The sequence below is a fragment of the Eleginops maclovinus genome, chromosome 16 (assembly GCF_036324505.1).
Source record: "Eleginops maclovinus isolate JMC-PN-2008 ecotype Puerto Natales chromosome 16, JC_Emac_rtc_rv5, whole genome shotgun sequence".
Taxonomy (NCBI): Eukaryota; Metazoa; Chordata; class Actinopteri; order Perciformes; family Eleginopidae; genus Eleginops; species Eleginops maclovinus.
The window spans coordinates 12,435,397-12,462,826 of record NC_086364.1 but is presented as its reverse complement, the minus strand read 5'-3'; the positions used below and the strand labels follow the sequence as shown (position 1 = coordinate 12,462,826).

At 42.8% G+C, this 27,430-nt stretch overlaps 1 protein-coding gene across 1 annotated transcript in view; it reads right to left on the bottom strand.

Moving 5' to 3' along the window:
• Positions 1 to 24,480, bottom strand: part of notch3 (notch receptor 3) — a 29,175-nt gene extending 4,695 nt beyond the window's left edge. The window contains 29 exon segments of the mRNA XM_063903045.1: positions 61 to 229; positions 384 to 474; positions 621 to 846; positions 926 to 1,074; positions 1,166 to 1,489; positions 1,584 to 2,110; positions 2,210 to 2,580; positions 2,692 to 2,824; positions 2,943 to 3,127; positions 3,206 to 3,362; positions 3,476 to 3,677; positions 3,764 to 3,992; positions 4,104 to 4,256; positions 4,385 to 4,618; positions 4,869 to 5,014; positions 5,375 to 5,567; positions 5,678 to 5,788; positions 6,061 to 6,294; positions 7,164 to 7,277; positions 8,452 to 8,565; positions 10,496 to 10,681; positions 10,794 to 10,949; positions 11,045 to 11,278; positions 11,376 to 11,498; positions 12,145 to 12,480; positions 12,581 to 12,723; positions 23,093 to 23,165; positions 24,191 to 24,215; positions 24,217 to 24,480. Of these exon segments, the coding sequence (XP_063759115.1) occupies positions 61 to 229; positions 384 to 474; positions 621 to 846; positions 926 to 1,074; positions 1,166 to 1,489; positions 1,584 to 2,110; positions 2,210 to 2,580; positions 2,692 to 2,824; positions 2,943 to 3,127; positions 3,206 to 3,362; positions 3,476 to 3,677; positions 3,764 to 3,992; positions 4,104 to 4,256; positions 4,385 to 4,618; positions 4,869 to 5,014; positions 5,375 to 5,567; positions 5,678 to 5,788; positions 6,061 to 6,294; positions 7,164 to 7,277; positions 8,452 to 8,565; positions 10,496 to 10,681; positions 10,794 to 10,949; positions 11,045 to 11,278; positions 11,376 to 11,498; positions 12,145 to 12,480; positions 12,581 to 12,723; positions 23,093 to 23,165; positions 24,191 to 24,215; positions 24,217 to 24,234 (5,356 nt within the window). The 5' untranslated portion in view covers positions 24,235 to 24,480.
• Positions 24,481 to 27,430: the final 2,950 nt, after the last annotated feature.

The window sequence follows — 27,430 nt, the reverse complement described above, 5'->3', positions numbered from 1 at the left end:
GTTAGTTTGTGTCTGTTCAAGAGTTCCAAATAACAGATCATTAATCTTAAAGTTACCAACCTGGGCCTCGGACATTAACATCCATACAGTCGCTTTCAAATTCTCCTTGAGGTGGGGTGAGGGCCATGGTGGGAGGCACACGAATATCTGCAGCTGCAAGGTGATGCTGTGTCCACTGCCTGCAGTCTACTGCATCTTCACTGTCTGAGAGCATACTTGGCTCCTCAACCTGAACTCACAGAAGGAGAAAAATACATTTCAATACTTACTGCAAGCTTCAACACAGGCTTAAATGCTGTGATAAATTGTATGTTCACACTCTTGTGCTTGCATCTAAGTGAATTGATTAGGACATTTTGTTATGATGACAATCTGTAACTGACCTTGAGCCTCTTTGCCTCTGGACAGTCCGAGTCCATCCACTGGTCACTGTGATCGCCAAGGAGAGATTCTTCCACAGTTTTTGCCATGTGCCTGTTAACAGAAAATGATGGTTAAAAAAGTAAGACACAGATAAAACCAATACAATTTCAAAATAACCCCCCTAACACAATTCCTACCTATATTGCTTAAAAGTTTCAGACCTTATAATACCACATAATTGCAAACAACTAACTTACTTCATTCCCAGAGCATCCTGACCCACAGGTTCCCTGCGGTTCTTGTTGCTGCTGGGTTCCTTCTTTAAGAAGAAGCCCTCAGGGAACCAAAGGGTACTGTGTTCTCTCTTTCTACGAGCAATCAACATTCCTAGCACAAGGATGACCATAAGGAAAAGGGAAGCTATCCCGACCAGCATCAGCTTGCCCCATTGAGGTATTGGGTCAGGAATATGCCTTCCCTCACCTGTCATGACAAAAGAAACTGGTTATCACACAATACTTTCTTGGTCTTTAGTTTATGTTCTTTAAGTATACCTACTCACCACGGGCTTCTTTGATGGGATATGGGAAGCGAAGCATTTCTACAGCTGAAAGAGCTCCCAGATAGTCTGCAGCTCTTTCAGCTGAAGGGAAACAGCCATCAGATTTCTGATCGCACAGACGGTTGTCTATTTCCAAGTGCACTTCGGAGCTACAAAAATAGCAGACAGGCAGGTATTTAGTGTAATGTTCAATGTATAAGAAAAACACAATATTTGATGTTTACTGTTTTCCTGACTGACCCGATGACCTCCTGTTGAAGTTGCAGCTCCCGCTTGAGGCTTGCCCCGCGAATGTATGGGCAGATCTTGGCTTCTCCATTTTTGTCCAGCTGGAAGCGCAGTGACGTGTGTAGGATAGCACTTAATTTCTGCAGAAAAGCTGTGCTGGTGCGTTGAAGCTCCTCTGGGGGCAGTAGGACTACCAAAACCAAGACACCATCAGCAAGGACTTCTGGAACCTTTTTTGCACAGTCCAAACCATCCCAGCCACACTCCACTGAGTTGCAGCCAAGGTCACACTCTCCATTAGCGAAGTGGTCTATACAGTAGGCTTCATACACTGGACTGGAGACGACACAAACAAAAGGATCAGCTTGAGATTTCTCGGATAAGTACAGGAAAAACGAGGGAATTAAATTAAGAGTAAAAGTAAACTCACTTGCAAACTTTCTCCTGTTTCATGCAGTCAAAGTTGTCATACAGACAATCAGCATTGTTGCAGTACTCATCACACTGGCTGTTGTTAAATACACGCCAGCAGTCTGAACATTGTGACCAGGGGTTTTTTGGTGTAAGAGAACAGTCCCCGCCATCCCAGTCACAAAAGAATGTGTTACATTCCTTGTCGCAAACACCATCTTTGGCTTTGCCACCACATTCTGCTAGAGGGCATAAGGGTACTTGAGGCTCGAAGGGAAGGATGTCCTGCTCACACCGTTTTCCTCTCCAGCCACTGGGACACTGGCAGTGAAAGTAAGGGAAGCTTGTTTCTTCAGTGCACAACCCTCCATTTCTGCAGGGCTTGGAGGAGCAGCCTTCATTACTGCGATGCTGGCACTGGGGTCCACCATAACCTGTATGGCAGGTGCAACGCGCCCCCCTTGTGGTGAGTGCACAGCTACCACCATTGTAGCAGGGCAACTCCCGACAGGACATGCTTCTTTCACAATTAAGCCCAGCATAACCCTAAAAATAGACACAATTAGATTGTGAGCTTTCAATACGCAAATAAAGAAAGTTGTAATGTATGACATTTTTGAATACTTAATGTGAATGTATACTTACAAGCTGACATGTGCAGGTGTATCCCATTGCAGAGCTGGTGGATACAGAACAGACTCCTCCACTCTGACAAGGTTGCGACTCACACACACTGAACCTACTCTGACACTTTCGGCCAGTGAAGCCAGGTTTGCAGACACATTGGTAGTCATTTGGCAACTGGATGCAGTCAAGACTGTTGGGCGGACTGCAGGGGTTGGAGAGACACTCGTTTATGTCTCCCTCACATCTTTCTCCTGTAAACCCAGGGGGACAATTGCAGCGGTATCCACCTACTCTGTCCACACAGGTGCCATTGTTGAGGCACTTAGGAGGAGCACTGCGCAGCCTCAAAGGTAGAGCACAGTCATCTTCATTTATCTCGCAGAGAACACCTTAAAAAAATGAGGATTGTTAAATGCTATTATATTTTTTAATAACTTGTTGTAAATGATCTTAAAAACGTCACTCAAAATATTGTTTCTGTTAAATATGTGCTAGCATACCAAGTGTGCCAGGTGGGCAGGAGCAGATATAATGTCCCACCAGATCAATGCAAGTGCCTCCATTCTGGCAAGGATGAGATTGGCACTCATTGATCTCTACCTCGCAGTTCTGTCCAGTAAATCCTGGCATACACTGTAAAGGCATACAGAAAACAAATACATTACCTCAACAATTTGGATCAAGAACTGTGTGAATACTGACTTAATCTGACAAAGACGCACATAATATTGACATAATTGGTTTTACTTACGTCACACTGGTACCCTCCCACATATCCCCTGCAGGTGGCGCCATTGCGGCAGGGTTTGTCTTCACAGTGGTCTACCTGGCTTTCACAATAGCTTCCTGTGTAGTCAGCAGGGCATTTACAATAGTGGGAATTCCCAGTGTTGACACAGTGACCACCATGGTGGCATAGCTCATCTGTCTGGAGCCCTGATTGGAAGAACATTTGACTTTAAACACTGTTAAAACACAAACACAAAGGTTAATTGTCATTCATTTTCCACATACCTCTTTGGCGTGCGGCTGTCTCACAAGAGACCCTGGAGATGTCACAGTAACGTCCAGACCAGCCATTAGTACATTCACAGATGAAGGAATAATCCTTTTGCCGACAGCGTCCTCCATTTTGGCAGGGAGATGAGCGTCTGCACCAATCGACAGGTGTCTGGATAGCCAGAAGAAAAAATTGTCAGGATTTATTTGTCTTAAAACATGAAGCCATGAAGACTCAAGGAACTTAACAAGATCTTTTTAAGAAGAGCCAGTGAGGGTTTTTACCTGGCAGCGGAAGCCAGTATAGCCCTTGGGGCAGGAGCAGCGGAAGGACTCTAGTGCATCTTGACAGATGCCTCCATTGAGGCAGGGTTGGGAGTCACACTCGTTGACCTCGTATTGGCAGTGGGAGCCAGTAAAGCCTGAGCGGCAGGTACAGGAATAGCTGTTGATCTTATCTGTGCAGGAACCTCCATTGAAACAAGAGCTGTGGAAATGAACACATTTTATTGTCATATTTTGTAATTATTTACATGTGAACCGGTTTAAAAGCAATGTGAAGTATACACTCACCTTTCAGTGCAATCAGGGATGTTGGTTTCGCAGTGGCTGCCAGTAAAACCAGGCCTGCAGGTGCAGGTGTAGGAGTTAACATAGTCTGTGCATGTGCCTCCATTTTTGCAGGGCGAACTCTGGCATTCATTGATCTCTAACGCACAGCGGGGCCCAGTGAAGCCTGCCAAGCAGCTACAATGGAAGGAGTTCACAGCGTCTGTGCAGGAACCTCCACTTAGGCATGGATCTGATGCCACAAAGAGACGAAGACTTTGGTCAAGAACAGTATTCATAGACATGGTATTGTGTTTTGGCAGCAAAAGGCAATTCAGCACGCTTTGTTTGCTTGGCCACTTACTAGGAGTACAGTCGTTGATGTCTGTTTCACATGTCAGCCCAGTAAATCCAGCTCTGCAGGAGCACACAAAGCCTCCAAGTGTGTTAGTGCAGGTCCCACGATTCTTGCAGGGGTTGGAGATGCATTCATTTACATCCACATTACACAATTGACCTGAAAATGAAAAATAAGGGTACAATAAGGTTTAATTCCAGAACCTGAGCGTTATATTTATTTATTAGGACTTTCTGTAAGATTCAAGAAAGGTTATTTTTAAATAGACAAGGGCGCAGTTATCTTACCTTGCCAACCTGACTGGCAGTTGCATTGATAGCCCAAGTAATCTGGTGTGTGTTTGCAGAGGGCATGATTGGCACAGGGGTTAGGGGAGCAAGGAGTGAGGACCTCAGCACAAGTGGGTCCACTGTAAGGAAGCTCACACAAACAGGTGAAGCTTGCTACACCGTCCACACAAGTGCCCTTGTTCAGACAGGGACTGGAAGCACATTCGTTGATGTTCATCTGGCAGAGGTTACCTAATGGGCAGAGAAGACATTACATATATCAAAATTGAATTCGTTTATCAGCCTAAAATTTTGCCTGCCATTATTTGTTAACACCACTAGGGGGAGGTAGACATTGTCATTTTAGGGGAGGAAACCATGGAAGACATTGGAGGAGCCTTTTTAAATACAAAATGTAGATAAAGTATTCTGATACTTGGTAAACACTTCAATTACACATGTGAAGATCTCACTTTAGACTGTACTGTTTCTGATGTATTACCTCTGAAGCCTTGGCGACATTTGCAGGTGAAGCCATTGAGCTGGTCGATGCATGTGCCAGCATTCTGGCAGGGACTCGGCAAACAGTCGTTCCTGTCTAGATCACAGTTCTTCCCGACCCATCCAGGCTCACAGTCACAGCGGTAACTAGAAAATATAGGGCTACAGTCAATAATCCAAAAAAGGAAAAGTTGTGCGTGATACAATGAACGGCACTTGCACTACCGTCAAACTGTGTTGATTGTGTCTAACATATGTATATTACTTAGGTTTTTTTTTTTGTATACCCCTTTTTACCCCTCCCCCCCTTTTTTTCTACGCTCTTATTTTTTTATGTTACATGTTCTTGTTTATATTTGCACTGTGGGACTGCCAGAAACGGTATTTCAATTTTCTGTATGTCTAACACATGTGGAAACTTTGACAATAAAGTGGACTTTGACTTTGACTTTGGATGTATGTGTCGAAACTTGTAGAATTTGCAACAAGTTAGAGAACAGTTCATACCCATTAATGTCATCCCTGCATGAGCCATGGACACATGGGCTGCTGCCACACTCGTCCACCTGGGAGTAACAGTATGGAGGCTTGAAGCCCTCTGGACACTGGCAGTGAAATCCATTTTCTTCATCCACACATGTCCCTCCATTTCTACAGGGGCTGGATGAGCACTCATCTATCTCCACATTACACTTGGAACCTGGCAAGAGAGACATTATAAATCATTCAGATGTGTGTTCGTTAACATTTTCACTGAGGACTCATTTATTTTACATTTCAAATGTGTATTTTAGTTTTATTGGGCCTTACCAGTGAAGCCAGGTTTACAAACACAGTCATATCGGTTGATGCCATCTTTGCAAATGCCATAGTCACATGGGTTACTGGCACAATCATCAAAGTTTATTTCACAGTTTGTGCCTGTTTTGAGAAAAAGTTAGAGTTTCATTTAGAAAGGAATATACTTTAGTACAGAAAACGTCAATCAAAATGATAAGACATAATGATACGTCTATTCTATATAATTTATCACCCTAAACAGCCTTATCGTTTGCAGATGTTTGAGCATGCTGTACACCACATTTTCCCTACAGTTGCACTGAATTGACTGTAAATGTTGGCCAGCTTTTGTTTAATTTAAATACATAATTGAAAGGTTTGCATTAACAGACTATTGTGATTTTTCCTCTTACCTGAGGTCCCATGTTGACATTGGCAGATGTACTTGTTGACTAGATCCACACATTTGCCCCCATTCTGACAAGGGTTGCTGTGGCACTCATTAAGCTGGTTCTCACAGCGATATCCTGTGTAGCCAGCATCACAGTTACAGGTGTAGCTGGCAATACCATCTATGCAAGTACCATGGTGGCATGGGTCAGGCTGACAGTTGTTGATGTTACTGTCACAGAGTGTCCCCTCATAACCTGAAAAGCCCAAAAGGAGATCGAAGTTATAGCATTTATGTCATTTGAAAGAGTAAAGCCTTTTATTTGAATTTATTAGTTATTTCATTGAACTTCCTCGGTCTGTCTCCCAGTTTTTCGTTATAAAAGAGTCTACAGTTTTGGGTTCTAATTACTGTGGTTTCCATGTCGACAGTGTCTGTGTGTTGGGAAAGCAAGGATTGGTTTGTGTGGTGTGTGTAGTGCAGTGCTGAGTTGGGCAAAGCAGTAAAGAAGGGCCCTACACAGGCCTCCCAGGCCTGCTTTTGTTCTCAGTGGCGGAGGGAACAATAGACTGCCCCACGTCAAACAGAGCCACTTCACTCAACAGAAGGGGCCCACAAACACAGGGAATACCAAGCAGCTGGCCACTGAAACAATGAACCAGGCTCCTCTGTAGGCTTGTGTCCAAAATAACATCTTTAATATCAATGTAAACTTTAAGTTAGTTCATACATACATACAGCCTTTGTGAAAATAAACTTTTTCAGTGTTTCTCTTTAACTATAAAAATGACTGAATGTGAAGGAATGAAAGTTAAGATGCGGCAGAAGGGGGTGTGTGGGGGTTTAACAGATGAACAGATGTCGGGGTGATGACCAAGGCTACTGGTCCTTAGTGACCCCATGATCCCGAGACCGACGAGGGAAAGAGGGGGATTAGGGGCCTCAAGTCAGTCTGCTTGGCCAGCAGACAACCAGCAAAATAGCTGACCCCCTCAAAACACTGAACATTTAACAAAGATCAAACAGCCCAACAAGTGTTTAAGGATCATCAGCTCTTCTGCCTGGGAAGACATATTGGATATTGTCTAAAAACGATCAACTGTTATTAAGTACAGAAACCCTTACCTTCAGCACAGCGGCACTCGAACCCATTTGGTCTGTCGTAGCATTTTGCCCCATTCTGGCACGGCGTGCTGGCGCACTCATCGATGTCGATCTGACACATGGTGCCAGTAAACCCTGGGACATGCAAACACATAGGTGAAGGGTCAGAAAGAGGGTCCAGTGGAATGGTCCATGCTCAGGTCAGAGGGCAGTTCTGTCCCTTCTTAGAGGGCAGAGGTCTTTTGCTAGGTTAGTGACGTCTGGCTTCGGTCGGGTTTGAGAGAGTCTCGACTGGTTAAGGACATGTCATTTGTGCACTTGGACCAATGCTACTATGACCACTACATGCAAATGCATTGGTAAACATGTACACTTGATAATGTTTGTGAGGAAGGACTAACAAATGTAATGCCTACAAATTAATATTACAATAAATGTATATTGCTATCAGGTGGTATTAAAATATTTGAGTCGCAAAATGCAGCTTACGAAGTCTTAGCTCACTTAATGTTGTTGTATATTTCGGCGTCTGCACAGGAATGTATGGACTCTGGTGAAGGTACATTTTTGTGAAACAGTTTAATTTAACTTTAATAATAATAATAATAATAACAACAATATTATTATTAATAATAAAAACAAGTGTAATGATATGTTAATTCTACAGGCTTGAAAAGCTTGAGAAACTTAGCAGGCTTGAAATCTGTGGGCACAGTGCCCAGACAGGGGTGAATTGGTGCATTGGTAGCACACTGCTCAGTTGATTAACAGTGTCAGGATGGTCTGTGTGTTGGTGCTTGGACTGCAAAAGGGGGGGTTAGAGGAGACAGTGGGATTGTTTTCTCTTTTAGGGACCCCCACTCCCCCTGCTCCCCTTCCTGCATCAGCTCCACCGGCTCAATAGCTAGATGGGGGGGTGGAGAGGGGATGTCTGTCCCAGATGTAAATTGAGGACCTGGAAAAGAATCTCATTAGCAGGACTGCTGTTCCCCACCACCGCCAGGGCAAGATGAGGGAGACTGCTGTCCCTTCCACATTCCACAGTGGAGGGGAGCGGGGGTCACAATAGTGTCTTTGTTCAGGCAGGAGGAGAGGATAGGCAGCCGTGTGGGTCTGCCTATTCATATGAGTGGTGGCTCTAAACACCAGCAGGCAAAATAATCCAGGCTGACCCTCCCTTCTCTGGTTCTGGGGACATTTAAACTGTAGCTCTCTGTTCTGACTGCTGCTGACATTGAGTTAGAGTTGTGAACAGGGCTAGAAATAAACAGAGGTAAATGGGAATAAAAGTCTGTTAGATAAGTCTTACCTGGCTGGCAGGTGCATGTGAAGCCATTGACCATGTCTCGACAGATACCATCATTCACACATGGGTTGCTCTCACAGTCATCTACGTCAACTTCACAGTACGTCCCCATGTAACCTGAGGAAAGAAGATCACAATGAGTTGAGTTTTTTTGAGAAGTTGAAGCAGATTTACTATGATCAGATGTCAGTTCAAGCCAGAATAATGTGAATGCAATTGCTTGTACTGTGTGCAACTGATAAAGGATCTGTGGGAATCTGTTATTTTTCGACATTGGTCTCCACAGAATGAAATAAAAGACTCCTGGAGCATCCCCAGTGTTCCCACTCTATGGACTTAGAATCACCATAAACTACTGTCCATGGAGCATGACCCCTTCCTGGGCAGTGTTGGGCAACTTACTTCCAAAATGTAATACAGTACATATTACTTATTACTGTCTTTTTAAAGTAATAACTTACATTACATTATTACTGTCTCTGAACTGTAATGCGTTACTTTCACCAAAATAACCGCAAAAGTATGGCTTGAAATGCTCAAATATAGTTTACTGCAGCTCATTAATTAAAGCTATCTACCTGGCAGTACATGCTGACATTAAACATATGCTCCGTTTATGTGGGCTAAACAATATTTGATACAGGTAACATTACGTCGCTGTTTGTTATAAATAACATGTTAGTGGAGCCTCTGCACGGCCCAGTAACATACTGTATATGAAGGGGACTCTATGGCAACGTTAGCTCACCTTGTCATTGGTGTGTTAATGGGGATTTGGCTGATAAGCTTTCTAAAAGGCGGCGATTCCACAGTTGATGGAGGCTCGTATCTTCAACACTCCGCTACGAGTCTCGTATCTTCAACACTCCGCCACGAGTCTGTTAACTTCTCGGGGTTCAAGCAGCAGACCCAGAGAAAGTTACCTTCTGTTGCTTGGGCCTGCACGCACTCCTGTCTTCTTCATTTCTGTTCTCCGAGCCTGCAGCTCTCAATCGTAAACTGTTTCTGCAGCCCTCTTAACCAATAGCAAACAGGCTTGCTGAGTTACTATTCTACCTGCACAATTGTTTCTCTGGTGTCAGAATGTCTCGCGATGTTTGTGATTTCTTAAAAACAAAACACCGCATCACTTCGAGTTAAAATGTGTTGTAACTGCGTTACTGAGAATTGTAACGGCTATTATGTTACCCAAATTGAATAAATAATGCATTATATTACTGCGTAACAGCAAAAAGTAATACATTACTGTAACTCCGTTACTTTTGTAACGCGTTACACCCAACACCGTTCCTGGGTCAGTGTCCCATTCACAAGATGCATGTTAATACATTCTGCGTTAGCAAACTATGGAGGGTTCCTTCATTGAGGTGAAACACAGTGTGGATCAGAGTGCAGGGAGAGGCTAGCGTGGAATCAGAAATAATCAGCATCTCCACATGAGCTTTGCCAGGCTGACTGATGATGAGGAGGGTGAAGAGGAAGGGTATGTCTCTGGAAATGAAGGGGGAGGGGGATAGGCTCTGGGAAAAGGCCTCTTTCCCTCTCTGTGTATGAGGGGTGCAAAGTGGAGCACAGAGGGGCCCTATTGTTCCTCTCTATTCCCACCACTCTACCACTCATTAGTATTCACAGCACACTCCTCCCCCTAACTGCTCGCCCTCTCTCACATACAGTCCTATAGACCCGACTCCCAGCTCTAATTTGTATAGTTCCCAAAACCCCAGGATGCATGTAGGACTGTGCGTGGGAGTTTCACTGTGTTTTTGTCACTGAGGGTCCAAACCATCACTTAGTCCAAACTAATACCCTGTCTGGCTGTAAACTGTACAGAGAGTAGAGCAGTGCCTCCATACCCCCAGCGTCAATGGAAATGCATTACATAACAGTCTACACTGGCAGTCTGTATGGAAGAACTGTATGATGCTTCAGCAAGTTGTTCTCTTCTGCTATTGGTTTAGGCTGTATCAAGTGGAAGACAACATGCTGAATTGATGTCTTTATTGTTTTATTGTACACTAGTAAATTACAACCAATCAGGCTTTAATACCTGGCATGCAGATGCAGGTGAACTCTCCAATGCGGTCCAGGCAAGTGGCATCATTCTGGCAAGGCATGGAGAGGCATTCATTGATGTCAATCTCACACCGTGGGCCGGCATATCCTCGGCCACACTGACACTGGAAGGATCCCTCTGTGTTTACGCATTTTCCAAAATGTTCACATGGGTTGGCACCTGCAGGGACAAGTATAAATATCAGTATGCCATACACACCCAGAAGAAAAAAGAAAGCTGCAAGAATTTAACCACAGTCCTGACAATTCTAAGAAAAAACAAGCAAAATTACCAATGGAACACTCATCCATGTCCTGGTTGCAGGCACCTCCTACAAAGCCGGCAGGACAGGTACAAATGGCGCGGCCATTGAGGGGGTTGGTGTCGCACACTGCCCCATCGTTGCAGGGGTTACTCACACATGCATCGTCAAGGTGGCACAGCAAACCTGTGGAGAAATCAAGAAAAAGAAAACACGTGAAATCAACAATTTAGCAGCAAGGAAAAATAATGGTACAGAGACCATCAGGTAAAACCACAAACCTGTCTTTCCAACTGGACACTCGCAGAAGAAGGATGCTACACGGTCATGGCAGGTGGCCCCATTGAAGCAAACCGCTATGGCGCAGTCATCAATGTTCTCACTGCAGTCATCTCCAGTCCAACCATTAACGCAAACACAGGTATGACCACCAATGGTGTTGAAGCAAGTACCCCCATTATGGCAGGCGTTTGGTTGCATGAGACACTCGTTGACATCTTCAGCACAGTATTGCCCTATTGTGATTACATGAGATTTTGTATCACACATCTGTTTATATATAAATGTATATATTTTAAGTTTATTTCAAATATGATTTAAATGCAGCTGTACCTGTCCATTCTGGTGGGCACTGACAATTGTAGGTGTTGACTCCATCTACACATATTCCTCCATTCATACACTTGTGTCCTGGACAGTCATCCACATTATTCTCACAGTTGTGTCCCTCAAACCCTGAGCCACATGGAGAGAGAAACGAGTTATAATACACAGACACAGTAACACACACTGGCGGACAGTTTATTAAACATTCAGTGGTTCCTGTTCCAAACACTAAACATCTCTACTCATGACCTTGAGTTATATTTCCCACACTAGAGTAGGTGTAGGGCAATGTGGGCAATAAAAAGGTTCACAGGGTGTCTGATTGTTTACATCTTCTCATGATGGTTCCCACACGATGCCAGCATCAGCCGTGACTCCTGCCTGCTTCAGGGGTCTGCACTCCCTGCAGTGTTTGCTTATTTTATAATCTCTCACAGTTTCGATGACTTCCTCTCTGGCAAGAGACATTTCCTGTCAGCTCCCCAGTGGGAAACCAGAAGGCCCATAAAGTAAATTCCTTCTGTTGTAGAAAGTGGAGTAGAATGACGGCGGGCTGCCTCTTCAACTCTCCCACCATCCCATCTTACATCTGTGGCTATTAATAGCAGAAAGAAAACTGACCTGGGAGAGGAGTAAATCCCAGCAACAACACTAAAAGCTACGTCATCAGCCTGGGAATATATGTATGCCTGTAGCACTGTGCAGAGGGCCTGGGAAAACCCTAACAGTTGATGATGTTTTGTGTGTGTGTATGTGTGTTCTATACTGCTGATACCTGGTAGGCAAGCACACTCATAGGAATGGTCGCTGGTCTGTCGACAGGTGCCACCGTTCATGCACTGAGATGGGGCACAGGGAAGGATGGACACCTCACAAGAGCGGCCGCTGTATCCCGGTGGGCACTGGCAGCGGAAGGACCCATGGGTGTTCATGCAGAGGCCACCATTGAGGCACATGCCAGGCTTGCGGCACTCGTCAATGTCATTGCGGCAGTTCTTTCCCTGGAAGCCAGGTGGGCAGGAACAGTTGTAGTGGTTATTCCAATTGGCACAACGGGCTCCATTGGCACAGGGACTTGTGGCACAGGCGTCAATGAGGGAGCAGTCTTGGCCTGGAGATTGGATAATGAATGTTGTTAGTAAAAATAGGAACTTTAAATCTTCCTTGTGAAATCTGAACTTTCTAATGAAGACAAACTCTGATAGATGTACCTCTGAACCCTCTTTGGCACACACAGGTGTATTGTGGGATACGATTGACCACCTGGCTCTTGCAAGCTGCTCCGTTCAGACATTGCGATCGATGACAGGGATCCAGTTGCTGACACAGAGGACCAATGAATCCTGGACGACATCTGGACAAACAGATTCAAACACACACAAACATTAGGATGTCTTTGGATTGCAGGTCAAAACAGGTCACATGATGACAAACTAAGGTATTTAGGACAGAGCTGTGACACTCCAGTATTGCCCAAGTCCCTCATGTTCTTGGTTTGGCAATCTTGGCCTCAATGATGCCTTGGCAAGGCTCGCTGCCTGACTCATGCATTGGCCTAAGAGATGTTTCTGGGCCCTGGAATTAATTTGTAATAACATAGCTTGCCTCATAAGTACTTATCATGCAATGCATTGTTTATGCATAGAGGCAGGCAAACCCTAGGTATCTTATAGGCTTCAAAACAAATATTCTATTGTTATTTCCAGCCGAAAAGCCTCAGTTTCTCAATGTCAGCTAACATAGTTCCACAGTTAACATTTTTTTCCAACCTCAGCTGTTGTTTCTGTTCTCATATATAAGAGGAACACACACAGAAACAGCAGTCTGGAAACTTAACATTTGCCAACAAATACTGACATGAGAAAAACAAGAATTACACACAGAACACATGAGACGAATTGAAGCAGCAGCTGTGATATTTGATTGAAGCAAAATATCCTCCTTTCTAGTGACAACATTCTGAGACAACGGAGCATTGTGCATGGGACATTAACGCCTTGTCCATACATAGAGCGTTTCAGACACATTTTGCAATGCATCTGTCTCACACATATCTGATGGAACAGATAGGCTATTTTGGAGATTTTAACACATCAAGTCTATTTATTTTTTTTGTCCGTAGCTACAATGATTTTTTATGAGCCTCTGCCAAAATACAGGTAACCCACACTCAGTGCTGGGCCTAAATGTATCTTCTGTAAAAAAATGTGGGGGGCTGAAGCTGTTCCTGCCGCTTGGCAAACAAGCTGCTTTTGATAAACGGGTAACGACCTGGTATAAGCCTGACCTAAACCTGCTCCACCAAGAAGTACACAAACACAAACAGAGCATCCTAAAGCTCTCTGCGGAGGTCCTAAGGGAGAGATGCTTTGGACTAACTAAGAGTCCAGTATGAGCTTGTAACTTTATATCCACAATAGAGCCCCTGGCTGGGAACAAGCCCCCTCTTCAAACAGGCTGTTTGATGGTGATGACAAGGCAGTGACGGCTGGGTTTTCGCCCGCCCTTGGGCTCTGTCTTTTCTTTCATTTGAGCGGAACCCCTGGGCAGGATAAACAATGGGTTTCCATCTATTCTCTTTTACAGGAGCATCACTACCACACCCGTATTTGTTCATTCTTTACTTTTTTGATGTGCCCTCCCCCACTCCTATAAACCATAACAAAGACTTAAACAATTTTGAGACTCTTTCCCCTGGCTAGTAGCTCGAAGCTGCTCCTGGTAAGGCTACAAAGATGTTCACTGAAATTGCCTGACTCATTTCTGACTGCTCAGTAAAACTAGAGACTACTAATACTTTAGCGTTTTTCTAGCTTTACAAAGACAATAGTGAAATGTAGGAGGCACAGGGCTAAGCATGAAGAATGAAGGTATACAGACAAGAATGTGCATATACAACGAAACAGTGCATAACAAGTAGCATGTCTCCAAAGTATTAATTTGTTTATCTATAAATAGTATTTAAGTATCTAAACAACCGAAAGTGCTGTAAGGAGTGTAGCTTTGTCCTATGGTCAGCATTGGTTTGGAAGTTAAGTAAAGCAGCACCGGCGCACCAATGCTGAAAGAATTTTTCAGACAGTTATTACAACTACGCTACCATCTCCTAAAGCCCCCCTGAACGCCAGCTTGGCTCCCCCGCCCCCCCACACTCCAACAGCCCCCTCCTCTCACGCGCTGAGAGGTCAAATGTCAGAGGTCCCCCGTCTGATTGTGATGATAATGTCACTCAGGCTGCTGGAGTGGGCTGGGGCTGCTCTGCAGGAGAGAATGTCTTAGAAGGTTGAATTGGCGCAGAGTCCGAAAAAGAGAAGGAAAGAGTGGTCAGTTCTAGCAAGAATGTCATGTCATATTTCCTGTAATCCCTCGTCCCTTGCAATGAAAACACTGCACTCACTCCGAATGCACAATCCGTGTTGCCCTAGCAACCTCACAGACGAACAAGCAAGCCTGACACCCAACCAAACATCCCTCCCTACCCCCCACCATTGGTCCCCATGGCTATTTGTCATGGCTTGGCTGGGTTTATTTAAAGGCAAATTAACTATGTCTGGAATCTAGGGTGTCACTAAAAATGAAACACAAATGTGGCACAATGAGGGATTTGAAAGGGCTGAGAAAGAAAGTTGCGTATAGAGCTGAAAAATACTAGGGTAACAGTTAGCCACTTTGCACTGTGGACATTTCTTCTCACTAAGCCAAGGCTTTGTGGACAGAGAATAACGTACAACTAATTCCAGGAAATATTGTGTGTCTAAGTGCATGTTTGGAAAATGTGTTCAGCTATGAGAACTAAGCACTTTGGTGTGTCTTAGTCTGTGTGGGTGGTTGTGTAAGAATGCCGGTAGTAGTTATGCCTGATAAATAATTTGTCCTCCCTTGTAAATGCAAACCAAACTGAGCAGCCAAAACACACATTCTTTTGTCTAGACCTGACTCATTGCCAACATGCTACTCCCATAACAAACAAATCAGAATGCTATCAGTTGAGGACTGTGAGAGACATGGGACTTTGTCCTGGGGCACCTGAGAGTCTCCTTATCAGACTCTTTACAACCTTGTGGATTCCACCGCTTCTGGGAACAGAAAGGCAGGAACTGGGCCTAGGCCCCTGCCTTGTTTGTGGCAGATGTAGGAGGCAGGTGCAGGCTGCTGTTGTGCAATGGGCCCCTGAGACCTTTGAGTAAGAGAGTGCAGCAGACGAAGAGGAGGTATTTAAGTGCAGCAGAGGGGTGGCCAGAATGGATAATCTCTCTGTGTGTACATTTTGAGGACTTTTGCCAGCTGCAGCACTGGCACCAAGCATCTGTCCGCATCTGTCAATGAACCTCTGTGTGTCTGGCATCTAACTCTCCTGCCAGACTTTAAGCCCAAACATTTTTACTGTTTTGCTCATGGGAAAAGCAGAGTCACACACACACACACACACACACACACACACACACACACACACACACACACACACACACACACACACACACACACACACACACACACACACACACACACACACACACACACACACACACACACACACACACACACACACACACACACACACACACACACACACACACACACACACACACACACACACACACACACACACACACACACACACACACACACACACACACACACACACACACCATTTCACCACACTCAAGCCATGTGATCATCATTCACAAACACATGCATTAACAGATCTTCTTAAGAGACTTTAAGGATTGTAACAGGAAGGCACCACTTCAACAAAGCAAACACATGCAACAATCAATACACGCCCAAACACAGAGAGAAGAAACTTACAACCAGCCTCAGCCTCTTGGGTAGTATCGTGAACCCATAAAAGAGAAGATCCAAAGACAAAAGTAATAAAAGAAGGAAGAAAGAGATTGCAATTGTTAAACATTTAAGGGAAACGTTTTAAGCACAGTTTAAAGTACACATAACCTTACAAAACATTTTAGAATTTAAATATGACATTCCAGCTGTGCACTGTGATTTCTCAAGTGTTCTGCATCAAGTGTGAGGATCGTCTGTCTAACACTGTTTGATTTATGCAAGTAGATTCCATCACCTATACTTGTGTAACACAATGCCAGTTTTCCTGCTTTCTGGGTCACTGAAGCAGGGTAACCTGAGCTCATCCTCTCCTATACAATAGCAGCTACTCTGTCAGAGGTCAGAGGGTGGCTCACCTGTGAACAAAGAGGCTGTAATCTCTGACACGGTTCTTACACACTGTCATGCTCCACAAAGCAACAAGTATAAAGGATTATTCCTATCTCAGAGGGCATTTCCTAAAACTAATGGAGAGGAAGAGCTACTACAACAGAAATACCATCCTTTGACTTGGTGAAAGATTTCAACTCCTACATTTTATGAGATGAGCTTATCAAATTTAAAGGAATTCTTTAGCAAGAAAGAAAAAATTGGAATTTTGGTAAAGCTTAGAACATTGTCTCTTCCTCTCAAAAACAGGCCCTTTCCCTAAACCCCCTTTTTCTACAAGCAAGAACTAGCTCTACTTCTTTATGCAAGTCCATAATGACACCACACTGCCAACAGGAGCCCATCCACATCCCCCCTCCTTCCAGCAGCCTCTTCAGCACTGCTCTCCCCAGCTTGGCTCTCCCTTTCTCAGCAAAGAGCCAGATTGGGGGTTGGGGAGTGTTTTGTGGCCCAAATAAAAGAGCCAAAGTAGTCAGAACTCCTTTGTATAAAAGTGTTGGGGGGAGCAGTGACCCAAACAGCTAGTCTTTCAGGCCTGGGCTTACACGGACCAACAGGCCTGGGCTGTAGCCTGGCAACAGTAACCCATGGTGAGAGAGAGCCGCACTGAGAAAAAGGGGGTGTAGGGAGACAGGGTTTCATAAGGACAGTTGGAGCACTTCAGAGGACTGATCCCCTTCATATGAAGCTAGCACTGAGCGGCGTGCGGGACCAATTCAGTGTGGTAATTAAGTATGATCATGTCTAAAAGGATGCATGTTTCACAGTTTAAAGTGCAACGTTTGTTCCAACAATTGTGCTTAAGGCATACAATGAAGGTATTGAAATCTCCAGAAGGAGGTTTTCATAGCACCCCCAGAGCATGAATATTAAACATGTGAATGTGAGGACATTTTATTTTCTCTCAAGTAAGACCAGTGATGAATCTGACTGAAAAGTAAGAACTTCGGTGTGTTTCTCCATTTGTCCGTCAGCACTCGAATGTACATATAAGATTTTTAATACAGAATAGCAAAGAAATGTCCTTGGCAGAGGGGGACTGAACAGATTGCCTGCATCAAGAGAATGAAACGTTGTTGCTAAGTGTCCCATAATGTTGATGTGAAAAGGTCCAGACGAGGCATAGTTGTAACACTTTTTATGGAATAATACTCCCTGACATTTTTCAAATAGCAACAACTTTGCCCATAACCACATTGCATAAATCCCTGGGTCAAGGTCTTTCAAAGCATTCTCCAATGAACTCAACCACAAAAACCCCACCCAACCACCTAAACTGAACCAGATTCAGTTTAACAGTGAAATTGACATTCAAAAGACCCCATCCTCATGCTAACATGAAAGATCCACTTCATTGCCTTGGCAAGTGTCTCACTTTAGCCTTAACAATAAAACATAATTTGGAAAAAATACCTTAGACTTTCTAATGGCCTGTAGAATTCATAATTTCCCGGCAAACATTTCACAAGTGGAATCAATACAACCAAGACTGAAAAACCACATCTAGGTAAATAATGTTGACTGAAACTGTAGAACCAAATGAACAAAGTCTCTCTTGTGCTTTTTGTGCTGAGAGAATGAGATTTGTTTACTGTTCATAATGATAGTATAACATGAACACAAAGAAAACAGCCAGTTAATGTCAATTATCTCAATTGCTGAATTGTATTAGAGATCAGTGGGCCAGTCATAACTAATGGAATATTTAAGAAAAACTATGTATAGTAGTATAGCAATTCATGTGCCATGTGGCACAATATTTAATGATTAAATTATGAGAAGGTAAACATTGACATCAAATTGTCAGTGGAAAAATGTGCTTTGTGGAAAAGTGAATGCCTTTTTCCTGAATCATTTAATGATGGACCCATCCCCTTCCCCTCCTTAAAGGAAGGGAGAGACTATGGAAATGTTGCTGGTAGACCTCAGCTATTTCAATCAGGATTGCCTGAATGTTTTTTCAGAAGTCATCTTCTACCGGATAAGAAGAAACAACCAGGGGCTGAAACTTCAGAGGCAGGCTTATCCCTACATAAGCATGTGGTCCAGACATATATTGACTCAATAATAAACAAATCCCAACTGGATGTTCTTGTGCCAACTCACAATAATGGCAAAACTGACAGTAATCAGCACACCGGGCTAGTTTTTTCGGAAATGTGTGACATGCTAATCAGTAAACAATTTTTCATTTCCACATGCTTGTTTATAATAAACCACAATGTAGCTATGTGGGAATGAAACAAAATAAAATAAAATACTGTATGTTGAACAACGAGAAAGTTGAGTATCAAGGAGACCTGGGTGCACTGAGTAAGCTGCTTAAGCTTTCTGATAAGACAGGATGTGTGTGGCTCAGAGGTCAGAAGGCACTACTTCCTGTGACGGGGCCTGGGAACCACAACTCCCAGTCTCCAGACTTGACCCAGAGAGAAAAAGGGACAACAAACCCAAATTCTCCTCCCTATGATGGGGTAACCTCTTGGTCAATGAGTACTCATATTCTCATAGATATGACAAGTGACTAATTCAGTAATTGAAAACTGGGCCTGTCTGTAATGCGTTTGTTTTCCTGGATAATGACATGACAATAGCTCCATCTGCCTGCCAGGACAGCATGAGTGATATGGGCTATATGTTGCCTCACAAAATTGCAAAGTAAGTAATTGCAAATCAAACAAGTCATTCTAAACATCCCACTTTCAATGCGACTAGGCTGACAGTATTGTTCAGTAGGCATTCCTGAAGGGGTTACCAGGGTGAATGGATGGGAGGTATGGACAATAACCTGAAAGCTCGAGAGGGACAGGAGGAATCTTAGTAAGCATTCCTTTCTAATCCACCATAAAGATGCCAAAGAAAACACAAGCCCTGAGGTGCTCCGAACTAAGCTAACAATATAATCGGTCTCTTTGCTATGGTCCGTCAGTAAATATGTTCCTTGGCATCTGTGTATATTTCCACGTCTTAGGGAATTCAGTTTTGAGTAAATGAACCTAAAGGTAGCACATTCACATTTGGAAATGTTGTACCCTCCCTGGAGAAATTGTGTTTTACGCTTATGAAAAGAGGAATAAGGATAAGTGCCTGTACTTTGTAAACACAAACACAGTTCTTACACTCCACACTCACTGGACAGTCTGCTCGCTATCAAAGTCAAAATAAGACCTCTTTCATCATGTTTTAAGAGGCTTGGAGTTGCAAGTTCATAACAAAACACTCACAATTTCTCAGTTAATTCTGCTGCTGAGGCCAAGGGCAAACTATTTAAAACATAAAGAGGACCACTGAGTCCATCCGTGGGCCTCACGCAGCTGAGAAGCCTCCGTTTATTTCTTTTCAGCTTAGGGAGTGTGAGAGGAAGATATTGGTAGTAATCTGCGATCTGCCACTGTGCTGAGAGAGGACACAGGCAGAGGATGAGCTGCCGGAGCTGGGACGACATGCAGAGAAAGAAAGAGTGGTCCTTGTTGCAACTGCTCTGTGAGAGAGGCAACATGTGCTAGGGGGACCGTGCGCTACCGACTTCATTCCTCCACAAGCTTGTCTCTCACAGTATGGGGGCGGCTGACTGCTCAATGGCAGCACCTGGCCCTATGCTTCCCCTTTGTCAAGATCTGACTTCACTGGATTACCATCACAACATCCACCAGCTGTCCTCTAGGCGCACCCCCCCCCCCCCCACACACACACACACTCCCTCCCCCTTACCCAGCCTTCCTTTACCCGTTCCCTACCCCCAGTCCGATCCCTCCAGCTGGATCCTCTCTGAATGACACCCACTCAATCTGCCTAATTATCTCTCCTCTGGCCACGCCGCTGTGGCCCTCTCAAAGCACTGCAGCACATTCTGCTCACAGGGTGGAGCTAAGGGACCAAAGGCTCTTTAACTGGACTTCCTGATTGCTCACCTAGAAGGCCGCACTCTATGTGACACAATCAACCCTTCACTGTCAAGTTCAAAACTCTGGGCCACACTAGCATCATAGAAAGAAGACTTCAAAATGTTCATTGTGTATCGAGGAGAACAGTGTGTCGGTAATAGATAAAACCTCTATGTACAAGAACGGATCGTACTTTGAATCCAAGCTATGTTGATTACAATTTAAAACTGTGTAAACCTGGATTGCAGAGCTGCTGTCTCTGGGAACTTTCATCTATGGAAAAAACTTAAGAAGTGCTTCCATACTTCCACATCCACAGTAGACCCGGGGTTACAACCATCTATGCTCCAACTCACTGCAGAGTTTCAAATGGTTCATTAAGGTGCATTTGATTTTCTGTACCTTGAAACATCTATTACTTTAGGTACATACAAAATGTTTCCATCATGGCCAACGATCATTGCATTCACAATTCAGTTGAAGACAACCTGCAGGCAAAGGGAAGTTAATGCGTAAGTCTGGAGCTGGGTCATGGAGCCAGCTTGGAATGCTCATTTAGTCTAACAGCATTAGCTGTTTTTTACTGTGTAACTGGGAGAGTCGAAATGGGCATTAGAGTGTTCACTTTAACTGTTTACAACTTTAGTCACCTATCAGCAGCTCTGGCCTGCAATATTTAAAAGACACCCGAGGAGGAAGACAGACACATAAAGAAACTAACAAGATGGAGAAATATTCTTGAATGTTGAAGGTATAGTGTGGTATCATTGTTGTTTGCCAACCAGACAGAGGATATATAGGTATCTAGGACAGCAACAATGGTAGCTGCCACAAGCTTGGTATTAATGTCACATGAGAATCTACATGCCATATAACATAATATAATAACATCAATATTGTCTGCGTAAAACAATGTGAGTGTTCTTTAAAAAAAATGTTGACATTAAGCAAGGTTATTTTTCTACTGGTTCTTAAAACTGTTCAATTGCCAAAACATTGTATCTCTCTACTCTGTATTGGCTTTGCTTTGCTGTGGCCTTTCTTTTCTACCTCTCTGCACCCTGTTCTGATGGGGCCAGGTTACAGGCAGGTATCTGGTAGAAGAAAGGATCTTTTCTGCTGCTTTACATCTCCTGTTTCTGTAGGCTCCCAGGGGAAGGGGTGCGGTGGCTCCACCACTCACCTCTGTCTAGAGACTGGTCTGACCACTCTCATTTGTCCACGCTCCGCTGCTCTGCCCTGCTATGGGACTCTTTCTACACTGTGTGGTAGGACATTTGATGTTGCCTTCTATTAGAAATCCTCTCCCTTTGCCCTTTAAGTGTTTCATTTTCTTGCCAATGAACCAGTGAGGTGACTACAAATGTCCTATTCCTACACTCCTAACATACATAACCGCTACAGAGCATGGCAAAATAAAGCAGCACAGAGTAAGAATGAATGATGTCTTTTAAAGAAACTCATTAAATCTGGAGATTAATGTATACACTTCTTAAACACGTAGGTTGTGATCATTTTCACTAGTTTTATTTCTGTGTGGTGCTGGAAATAAATGATTAGCTAAGAAAATTATCTTGGATATGTTTGAAAAACAAAAACCTGGCTGCAAACAATTAGACATTGAGTTACTTAATGACACTCACCAATCTTGGCTCCAGCTAATGATTAAAGAAATCTGGGAGGTATTTACTTGTCCAACATGCAGTAGAGTTACACATTGGCAAGTGTGGAAAGGCAACTTCTGAGAGATAAATCACTTTAAAGAACTATGAAGGTATCAAGGTAAAAGAAATATATATATATATATTTATATGTATATATAAAGAAAACAATGTGCCTGAGTCTTTGCTTGTGAAAACCACATTCCTTGTATTGGCTCAACTTTGACCTCTGCAATTGTAAACTGCTACTCCAATAAAATAATAAATGTACTGTCTTGGAGGGAAGCTGCTGGCAACCATGGAGTTTTTGTTTCATCAATCACTGTATATCTATCATCTGAAACACTCAGGCATGTTTCCTAAGCTAAACTGTTCTTAAAAAGAAAAAATGACCCCCGAGCAAGACACTGTAGGCTATTTAACTTGACTATTGTAAGAGGTTCCCACACAACCCCCCTCACCAATTTGGAAAACAAAAGCCTCATCACTGTGAGAAGATGTGAGAGCTCAAAACTGCCCAAAGCAGACAAGAAACAAAGAAAATTCACTAAAAAATGTTTTACAGCATTACAAATACTGTTAAAAAAAACACACCAGGAAACCTTTACCTGCTTCTCACAAAAAGCTGTGAGTAAATCTGACGAAGCTCTTAAACAACAGGTGCAAAACATGAGTGTGGCAGCCAACATGTTGATGCTTGATGGTGCTTGTGAATCAATCTGTAATATATTTTAGCAGAGCCAACAGAACATTTGGAAAGCATATTCACCTCATGTTTAAGTATCACACTGAAAATAAATCTTTTTGAACCTTTGAGGAACCACTCTCAAATAACAGCCTGTCAATTTGAACACAAGGCCTACACTTGAAAACCTTTAAAAAGATGACTAAAAGAAGTATTAAGGCAGGATAAATCACAGATCTTTACATCATTTTCACTTACATGCATCGAGAGGGTGAATCTAAGCATGTCCCTCCATTTTCACAAGGTCTGTATTTATCCAGGCAACGGAACCCTGTTGAAATTGGAGAAATGTGTTAGACAACCACACAACTGACAAAAGAGTTTAACCTTAGACGAACCTTTAATCCATCCTACTTTTTAAGTACCTTTTAAATAATGTTAAAAAAGTATATAGTACACAGAAGATCTTTATAAACTCTCTGTTAAGTATCTTTGATTTACCCAGACTAATGTTTAACTTTAAACTCTAGGATTTCAAGCATTTCTATCCAGAGAGCAGACTTTGCCACTTGTGGCATCTTGCAGACACACCAGCATGTGTGTTGTTTATTTTGTCCAAATCAGATAACGTTTTGGTTTCCCTGAAAGAGATACATGCTGGCATAATGAGATTGTTTCTGTTTGAGAGAAAATTAAATTAATGATATCTGACAGTCAATGCTCAACCGCTACGAGGGAAAACACATTCAGTTGTTTAAAAGGTCTTTGTTCAAAAAGGGAGGGGGTAGCTTTGGCTCATCACCCCCTGATTTAGCTTTAACAAATGATGTTCCAACATACAATTATTACATTTTTTAAACGGCTTGTGTCAAGCATCATTGCACAATTATACGATCCGCAGCCACACTTTTAATGATGTGACAGGAGCACTAACACACTTTGGGTTTTGTTAACTCGCTAGAGCTGCAGCTGAGATATGGTGCAATGAGACTTCTACAACAGAAGAAGAAATACATTTGGAAGAGGATCAGTTATATGTTAAAAAACCTAAATTCCTCTCACACAGATTTTGTGTATATAATAATTTGTGTCTTCGATAGCCTAACGTTATCTTATCCGGTTCAATACTAATGCTACTCGAAATAGCTTTGGGAATACTTCGCAAACTATTTGTAACTCAAACTACTAATAAAACACCAAATAAAACACAAATAAAAAGTTGAAAATCTGTATTTCATACAAACATGTCAGTGGGCAATTATTTGGAACAGTACGATTGATGGGAAGTCCGGACACGTCCAGTCTACTACCACTGGATGTAGAACTTCACATATTAGTAAATCATTTTTGACTTACCGTAGCAAATATGCATCAACAATAAAAATGACAAAATAATCCATGGAATATTCCCTTCCATTTCGGTGGAAAAGTTTCCAGCGTTTCAAGTTGGGCTTTTAGTAAAAATACATCCTTTATAAAGTTCACATAAAAATAAAGGCTCCAAAAACGAAGGGGGCTTTTTCATAAAGTCAGCCGGAATGTGTAGCGTTAGTTCCCAATCTCGTATTATCCTCGCAGCTCGGCCACGGCTGCTGTGATTCTCGGTTAACCTCCTAAAACTTTGGAAAAACTTTTGCTTCAGGATCGGTCCCACCGTCTGGTATTACTCCGCCCTTTCCCCCTCTCTCTCTCTCTCTCTCTCTCTCTCTCTCTCTCTCTCTCTCTCTCTCTCTCTCTCTCTCTCTCTCTCTCTCTCTCTCTCTCTCTCTCTCTCTCTCTCTCTCTCTCTCTCTCTCTCTATACCCTGCTCCTCCTCCTTCCCAACATTGGGCCCTTCCCGGGACTTTAACACTGCAATACTCCCCCCCCCTTATTGTAAAAGTTTGGGTTAAAAAGAAAATAGAGCAAGAATTAATCAATTAACATTTTTTTTTTAAAGCATAAGTCATCTCTCTCTGTCTTTTTTTCCACAACATGCACTAAATAAATTATTTATGTGGGTTTTGTGGAGCCATGGAGCTTCAAGTTACTCACTTGTGAACATAAAGAATATAATTTGAATTGATCCAAAAGTTTAATTTGTTTTGTTGATATTAACACAAGGACCCATATATGTTGGAGGAATATGGAGCTTATATATTATTTTATATATGACTAATTTTGATGTTGTTGTTTGGTATTCTGGCAATTTAGCTATTATTATCACTACTATTAATATTTAATTACCTGATGTAAAAAAAAAGGACTCCTAAGTTATAGTAGCTTCTGTATTTTTGCAGTCTTCTAGCATTTGCAACAGTGTTGTGCAGGCTTACTTGTTTGTTTGTGTGTTTACAGTTCATGAATTGCAGATAAGAGAGTGAATTATGTTTACATGATTGTAGAGAGTGCAGACATTCCTGTTATCCCCACGGCCCATGTGTTGCATTTCAGTCCTGCTGTCTCAGCGTGCACCTCCTCAGCCCATGGCAGTGGACTCATTCTCTGCAGCAGGCGTATAGTGCCTTGGTTGTTCTGCAGCAAAGAGCGGAGCCGGTCGCTTACAGAGACAATAGCCTTGATTTGAATCATAAAAGGAGTCCGGCATTATGACACAGTTTCTCTCTGCAGGGGAGGGCAGCACACTAATATTCAAGGACACTGCCCAAACACCACCATCTCCCCCTTTCCATCACACTGTTTTTGGTCTTTGCCTTGAATTAATTACAGGCATGGGTAGGGCCATGAATGTAGCTGGCTGGTTTGGAGTGAAGTTCGTTAGTGCATGTGACGTCATCTATAGGGGTCAGTGAAAAGAGCTTGTTAGGCCTTGCAGACACCTGCTTCATTTGGCACCCACCATGTGATGAAAGTTTGAGAGTGCAAAGTTTTCAATAGCTGGATTCAGTTTTTTTTGCACAATGAAATGATTACTTAGTCTTGTATTTTTCATTCACACTATACTAGCTACAAATCCTCTTTCAAATCTGACCGAATCATGCCATCTCAACACAGGCTTTTATCTTACCTGATATGTGGGCACGTGTTTCTGACTGGGTCTCCAGCAGCAATAAAAAAAAACACTAAACAAGGACAAGGTTTTAATAGTGTTTATGTGTCTTACAAGTGGTTTTAATAAGAGATTTTTCTTCAGTTTTAATGTGGTTGTGAAACATCTCTTTCACCCTCTGGGGATGTGGTATATGCAGTTGCAGCTCACGTTGGCAGGTGTTGAGAGTATATTGACTGGCTTCCAGTTGGAGATGGTCCCAAGGAGAGATTTCTCAGATTGCTCTCAGGGACAGACAGTTGTATTCACAATATGTTGCTATCCAGGGAAATGTACAAATGCCTCATTGTGTTTGTCTGAAAAACTGAAGGCCTTGATAGTTTCATGAAAAACAATCTTCCTCATTCCTGGCAATGTTTTCTCAACAACAATATCACAAGTGGAGACAGTTATCGGTCAACAATTACCATAACAAAATTGATCAGAGATGAATTTATTGAATATTTAATTGTAGAAATATGTGTGTAATAAAAAAGATTGTCACAACTAAAAGCGATTAGCACAAAGTACAAAGGGTCAGGCATCAAATTAAATAGAATAATTTAATCAGGACTTCCGATATTCTTCACGCAAAAGCTAAAACGCTTTGTTTTAAAGGATTATAATCTGTGCAGTTTGTCTCAAGAAAATAAGCCAATGAGTACATTTGAGTTTGCATGAGTTTGTCTTCTTTTTCTCTGATCTCGTTTAAGTTGCTGCACCAGCCCTTCCCAGTGGAAATCTGACCTTTACTTGATTGTTTCGGAAATGTAAGAGAACAGTTAAGTAAGGCTTGTGTGACCAACAGCAGTGGGATCGGCGCAGGTTTCTTTGCGAGATACTTTCCATACTATAGTCTGTAAATACAATTAATGTAATTTAAATGAATTCTTAATCATATGAAATGTTTTTTTCCTTATATCTATTCTGTCCCTCTCTCTCTCTCTCTCTCTCTCTCTCTCTCTCTCTCTCTCTCTCTCTCTCACACACACACACACACACACACACACACACACACACGCCCAGAGAGAGAGAGAGAGAGAGAGAGAGAGAGAGAGAGAGAGAGAGAGGGAGGAAATAAGTCAGTGTTTTATTTGTTTTAGAGAGAGAGTGTGAGAGTGGAAGCCCTGGCGACAAAGTTCTCGCGCAGAGCTCAGGGGGATTCTCTAATCACACAAACATAAATGAGACAGGTCAGGATTTATAACTCTGTTCTCTGTTGGAAAGAGAGCAACACTCCTCTTTGAACAGTTGTTAGCATTGCTGGTTGTAAATAGATGTAAATCTGAAGAAGTAGCATGACTACTTTTAATCAGGACATCTTACTTTACACATTTAATGTAGAACCTGTCTTTTTGTAAACCCAGCTGTACAAAGCACTCTGTAATTCCTCCAATTGAGCATTTGATACCTTGGGATAACAAGCACTATTGTGACGCACATTGCTAACAGAAAGGCTTTTATACAGAATTGCATGTGAATGATACTACGTTTGCAGTGTCAAGAGTGAAAGCTGACCAAAGCCTGTTAAGTGAAGACCAAACATTGGCAAGAGGAGAATTTGTGTA